Below are 6,270 nucleotides of genomic sequence, written 5' to 3' on the forward strand. Positions count from 1 at the left end.
TTCAGCCATCAGCACATTCAACATGAACAAGTTATGTTTATAACACCACATGAATGTTTTCCGAAATGTTATTACCTTAAAATCAATGGGAAGATAGAGAAAGTCGTAAGTACCACGGTGATTTTCATCAATAGCAGCCAGCAACATCTTTGAAGTGTATCTAGAAGGGAAACAATAGCATAAGAAATCATTGGGTGACCAACTCAGTCAAAACCAAACATCTTAGTAACTTTCAAAACACTCAGCAATCATCTTACTTATTAGGAATGTTTTTAATCATTAAAGTTGTCCTATTATCTTCCCCGCTAATGATTTTATCCAAATCAAGCTGATACTGCTTCTTGCTATCTATCTGGCTCCCACTATTCTCAACTCGCGGACTTCGAACACGTTCAGCAAATCCCTCATTGCCAATTGTCCCTGGTCCAGAATAAGAACCAGCCCCAAAAAACATAGGATTATGCCTAGGCAATGACATCATCCTGTAATTGGGTGAACCATTTTCAGTCAGGGGTGGTCCTGGAAGTCCAATGCCTGCACCGACAGCTGCATGGCCACCCATGTTCATCATATAACTTCCAGTGCTGCGATTTAAACCCATACCCCCCAATGCAACTTGGTTCATGAAGGATGTTTCTGGTGATTCTGGGAAGAAGCCAAAATGCCTATCAAGAGGAAGAACAGACGGAGCAGATCCCACATGATGGTGATGTGAACCGAGGAGAGATCCATGCCTGCTGATGTGTGGAAAACCCTGTCCTTGCCCGTGTGATGGAAACGCATTTCCAACAGATGATGTTGGCCAAGCAGAGGAGCTCGCACTCTCAGAGTAAGAAGCAGGACTTCCCCAGAGAAACTGAGGGCCAGTCAATGTGCCTATACGAGATGAACTTGATTTTGATTCCCCAAAAGTAGACATCGGAACAGGACTCGTGCTCAATTTCTGGCCAGTGAATGAACGAGAATGCTGATAGGCTGCCCCTTGCATTGATCCAGAGTTGGCAAGCATCTGGTTTGCATGGTTAACCCTTCCATGGTCCTTTCCAATTGGGGCAATCTTTGCAGGGTTAGATACATGAAGGGGGAGAATTGAAGCCAGCCCAGGCAAATTATTTCCATTTACAGGGCTGAATGTTCCAAGTCCTGGGGACTTGCTAAATCCATGCAATGGATTATGTTCAACTGGGCTGCCAAATTGTAACCAAGTACCTGTCATAGCAGTAACAATGGTTCAGCCCATAATCTAAAAGAGTTTCAAAAGTACAGGTCCTTGGAGCCGATAGAAAATGCTTAAAAATAACCGAGTTCTCATACAATCATAAAGAAACTTAAGAACTCATTTACTTGGAGGAGAGTTCCCCACTGGTGAGCCTACTTGATGACGGAAACTTCGTGCTTCATCTTGTTCCAGCTCTTGAGTTATTTGCTGCATTATACTACATATAAAAGACACTTAACATCAGGATGATCAATGAATATAACATAGATCATGCTATAAAGGAGACTCAAGAAATATACGTGGTATATACTTTGAAGACCCAATCATGTCATGTGAATAAAAAACAAAAAATATCAAAGCAAGCGGTGACAACCACTCCGCAGATATTAACCCAATACAGAAAGGTGATGCTTGTCATTTAAACCAAGGATCCTGGCATTACAGTCTCATTTTTGTCAGGATCCTGAATTTGCTTCCAAGTTGCTATAAATTTACAGAAATTCTCATGTTAATGTAGATTAGGCTTTGGATAAACAATATTCTTGTCTGTTTTACTTTCTTAAACATGTAGATCTTTGCTAATTTCATGCATGGAAGAAAAATGGAACTGACATTCAAAATGTTAATAACCAACTAATAATTCCTAACTATGTTTAATACGCCATATTTCCAGCTAACACTTCTTTCCATGAGATAAGTACTCATTAAAGGAAGTATCAATCTGCTATCACTGTTTAGATTAGCATAAATATGACTGTCGTTTTTTCAAAGGCATTGTTTCACCAACCCTTTTCCAAAAGAGGGAGGGGGGTTTCCTAGTGCACCACATAATATAGGCTTAACTAAACATAACAGAGAGGCTTTGGGAACTTTTTTGTATTGATTAAAAACTTCTCTCACATGAACAAATGTTTTTCATCCATTGCATTTGTGGAAAAATTTTGAAGACAAGCAAGAATCAATTCCACAAAGAAAGCAGAAGCACAAATTGCTATGCATCACAAATTGCTATGCATCAGCGTCATCATACTAATACTTACTTTCTACGTGCTCCACCAGGGCGGCTAGGTTCAAGCTTAATGCGTTTCCCAGCAATATCACTCTTATTTAATGCTCTGAGAGCTGCCTCCGCAGCTCTAACATCATAAAATTCAATGAATTTATGGTGCCGCTTGTGTGGGGTTTCTCTTATCTGTGTTTTCAATGAAGTGAAATAACAGCCATAAAGATAGTGAAAGACTCAGATGCTTATATACAAGGATCACTCCAAACAACAAATAATAAATAATCAAATAGAAACCCCTAACACGTACCTCTTTGACCTCTCCATATGCCCCAAATATTAGGCGAAGGTCATCATTTGATACAGATGCATCCAAATTGAAGACCACAAGAGTTCCTTGATTTATATCTTTTTCTGAAGGGTTATCCTGATATGTGGCAGGGAATAATGTTTGATAAAGATGTTGAAGTGATCAAAAGTGTCAAAATGAACAAATTTAAATAAACTTTCTATTTAAACCTTCGGAATTGAAAAATGAATGTCCAGTTTTCTCCGCCTTAAGGGCTTATTTTGCAAAGCACGCATTGCAGTCCGAGCATCTCTAATATCATAGTAAGATATCATCACAAAGCCTCTATGCTTGCAAGCAGTGTATAATGTTCTGATATCCCCATATTGCTACAAGAATTGAAAAGGTTTGAGAGTAAGCACTAGCTACTGAGAAAAAAATTCACATCTATATAATTACGCTTATGGCTACCCCCAAGCTTAATTGAGGATTATTTTAATTAAATTGATTTCATCAACAGCAATGCGAAACAACAAATTTCATATCTAATTTGCAGTTAACAAAAAGCAACACTATATACATCCTGACATCAACATATAAACAAAGACAATAAAGAGGTCAGGAATTTAATTTAAATTTAATAAGATGAATCCAAAAAAACAGTCATTAGAGATCATTATAACAGCTTATCACGTTAGCTAAATACTGATGCGAGTTGCACCAACTATCACAAATTTTATATATTGATTTAAAACCAGAGAAATAGGTTGCTTGAAAATACTAAAAAAAAATGCACATTCTCAATCAGAAATTTCAGAAGAGAAAGGAAGCAGGTAAGTAGAGTCGATGCAAAGTAATTGTTCTATCATCTAAAAGGCTTCGATAACTTTGACAGTGTTTTGGGAAAAAGTCATTTATGACAAGGAACCATATTCACGATACATGAACTAATCAAGTATGTGGTGATCCAAATATGGACAAATTTTCAGAAAGGATTTAGCATGATCAACATGGTTATTCTTTAAGCAAGCAATAAACAGTAAAACAACGGGGAACAATCATTTTTAGATGAGTGACATCTGGCATTCTAACAACTGTGAACATACCTCAAAGAGAGATCTCAATTCAGAGTCCTCCACATTACTATTGATATTCCGAACAAATAATGTTCTTGAAGGATGCTCCCCATATGGATGTTCCCCAGCCACTGTTCCCACACCATTTGGAAGAGCATAATGACCAACCCCATTTGCAGGAATCCCATCAGTCATGCTTAGCTTGGACATACCAATACGAAGGCTTTCTTGGGATTCAAAATCTAACTCCATCCCCCCTCCAGGACCAAAGAGATCAATTTCTTCCAAATCCTCCAGTTGACTAGGCAACCCACTAAGGTCGAAATCATCCATTATGCCAGCAAGAAGCTCATCATCATCAGGAAGCAAATTTCCAATTGCACTTGGTTCGATGTCTTCAAATAGATCAGTAACCTCAGTTTCTAGGTCGAGATTATTCAAGTTAGGTGGGCTATCATCAATAGATCGACCATAATTCTCTGAATCGTTAAAGTTCACTGCATGGACATAAAAAAATTTCAAAATAAAAAATATATGTTATCAGAAAAAAATCCATAGCACCTAGCAAGAAGAGCTTAGACATACGCTTTTCATGTGAAAGGACAGGCAATGAACTCGAAAACAAGCTTGCATCACTCGACGACTGAAATGCATCAATTCTAAGTGGGATGCCCCATGCACCAGTAACCACCTTCTTACTACTATTAACAGCTGGAATTTTTGATGGACCTGTAAACAGACACAGAAGTCCAATCAAGACATTATCAATTTAAAGCATACATCTACACTAACAAAAAATAGGCATGTGTGTGTATGTGTTAGGTTTCAAGATATGAGGGAGTCAAAAGAAAAGGAATGCATCAGGAGACTTACCAGGTACTGCGTCCTTTGAGTTTTGCTCCATTTTTATTCTCTTCTCACTAACACAGCAAATGGAAAAGAACAGACACTCAACCATTGAAAGGGTAGACATGAATATAAATTTATCGTGCAACGAAATAAGGTAAGATCAATTCGGTACCGATCAGCAGACTTTAATTGAGTTCAACAAGCAATTTCCTATATTTTCAGCAGACAAAATATAAAAAGAAAAAACAATCCCTAATCCAGATACATTACTCCCAATCTATCAATTAAAGAAATTCCATGTTCTAATTCTTCATAATTACACTCTCAATCACATGTTAAATCTTATAGAGGCTAAAAACAGGCGTGTGAACAAAAAATTAGCACACAAAAACACTAGCGTTAGGCACCCAGTCAACACTCTAGAAAAAAAAAAACCCCAGCAACACCAAAAATAGCAAAATTTGATTTAATTCAAATCATGCAACCAAGCAAAATAAAATATATATCAGGTCAGCAGCAGCTCATAAAGCTCACTCCACAGTTCACTCAATTTCGGGTCAACCCTGAGCTCCAAAAACCAGAAATTAGCCAAAACGAATAATAATAATAATAATAATAATAATAATTATTATTATTATTATTATAAAATCAAATTTAGCATGCCCAAAACATACAAAAACTCCAAACAGCATCATTAACTCCCTAACCAGAAAGAAAATAAAACAATCAAAGATCAAACTCTAACAGATTAAACTACGAATTACCTACGACTAGAAGAAAAAGGGAGAGAAAGAGTACCTTATTTTGAGAGGGAAGGGGAGAGAGCAGTTAAGAAGAGGGCATTGAAGACAGACTCCAGAGAAAGAAGCTAACGAATTAAGCTTTTTGTATTGACGATCAAATTACTTTTTTTCTTTTTAACTTCACTGGTACAATGGAAAAAAAATATATAAATATATATATATATAATCACGAGAGAGAGTTTCGTAGAAGTATCTTTGTATCTTTCTTTTACTCTTCTCCCACCTCTGCCTTCTCTCCCGCCGGGAAATTAGAATGAAAAAATAAGCAAATATAATAATTATTAAGAGAGAGATTTTTTTAGAGAGAGAAACAGAGAGGAAAATGATTGGAGGCAACCAAGAAAGGAAGGAAGGAAGTAGTGGTGAGTGCGAGTACAACTTCTTCCGGGAAATAATAATAATAATAATAATTATTATTATTATTATTATTATTATTATTATTATTGAAGAAGACGATAACAGATTAAATATGTTTATTTTTTTGTTAGTTATTAGAAATAGGCAAAAACACAATTCCGCTGCATTTGAATTTCATTTGGCGTCCGTTGACACAAAGCCATTACTCATCCAATGTACTCCCTTTTTTAAGATAATTAAAAAAATCCAAGGGTAAAAGATATAGGTTCCTTTTAGACTGTTTTCTTAAAGTAAATTGACATCTGAGATTATTTGAATTACGAGTTTGCCATGGAGAGGGGCAGTCTTGAGTGTCTTGTCAAAGATGTGGGGTGATTTGATTGGCCTAAATACAAAGAAGTGGTTGATTGAGGGAGTGGTGTAGGATTGGGTGTACTTGATTGTTACACGTTTTGTGCTTTCACTTTGAAGTAGTGGGGTTAGTGACGTGATGTTTGCGTCAGCAAAAGTGGATGGATTCATCTCCTCCTTGTTAGATACCTTCGGGGAATAAATGAGACCAATTATATAATGCCACGTTTGTTATGATTTATTTCGGGTCCCATGCCACGTGGATCCCACAAACGAGTTTTGCTTTTTCGACCCACTCGCGGAAAAATGAGAAGCAGAGAACC

General features: G+C 36.9%; 1 protein-coding gene across 1 annotated transcript in view; it reads right to left on the reverse strand.

The window, feature by feature from the left end:
* The window catches only part of LOC105139867 (protein MEI2-like 2), a 7,157-nt gene extending 1,550 nt beyond the window's left edge, over nt 1-5,607 (reverse strand). The window contains exons 1-10 of the mRNA XM_011046493.1: nt 5,235-5,607; nt 4,461-4,507; nt 4,173-4,316; nt 3,618-4,084; nt 2,742-2,900; nt 2,533-2,649; nt 2,260-2,411; nt 1,345-1,436; nt 258-1,209; nt 76-160 (exon numbers count right to left, since the gene is read on the reverse strand). Of these exons, the coding sequence (XP_011044795.1) occupies nt 76-160; nt 258-1,209; nt 1,345-1,436; nt 2,260-2,411; nt 2,533-2,649; nt 2,742-2,900; nt 3,618-4,084; nt 4,173-4,316; nt 4,461-4,491 (2,199 nt within the window). The 5' untranslated portion in view covers nt 4,492-4,507; nt 5,235-5,607. The remainder of the gene's footprint in view (nt 1-75; nt 161-257; nt 1,210-1,344; nt 1,437-2,259; nt 2,412-2,532; nt 2,650-2,741; nt 2,901-3,617; nt 4,085-4,172; nt 4,317-4,460; nt 4,508-5,234) is intronic.
* Between the last annotated feature and the right edge of the window lie 663 nt (nt 5,608-6,270).

Source organism: Populus euphratica, unplaced genomic scaffold (genome assembly GCF_000495115.2).
Source record: "Populus euphratica unplaced genomic scaffold, PopEup_1.0 scaffold185.1, whole genome shotgun sequence".
In the NCBI taxonomy this organism is placed as follows: domain Eukaryota; kingdom Viridiplantae; phylum Streptophyta; class Magnoliopsida; order Malpighiales; family Salicaceae; genus Populus; species Populus euphratica.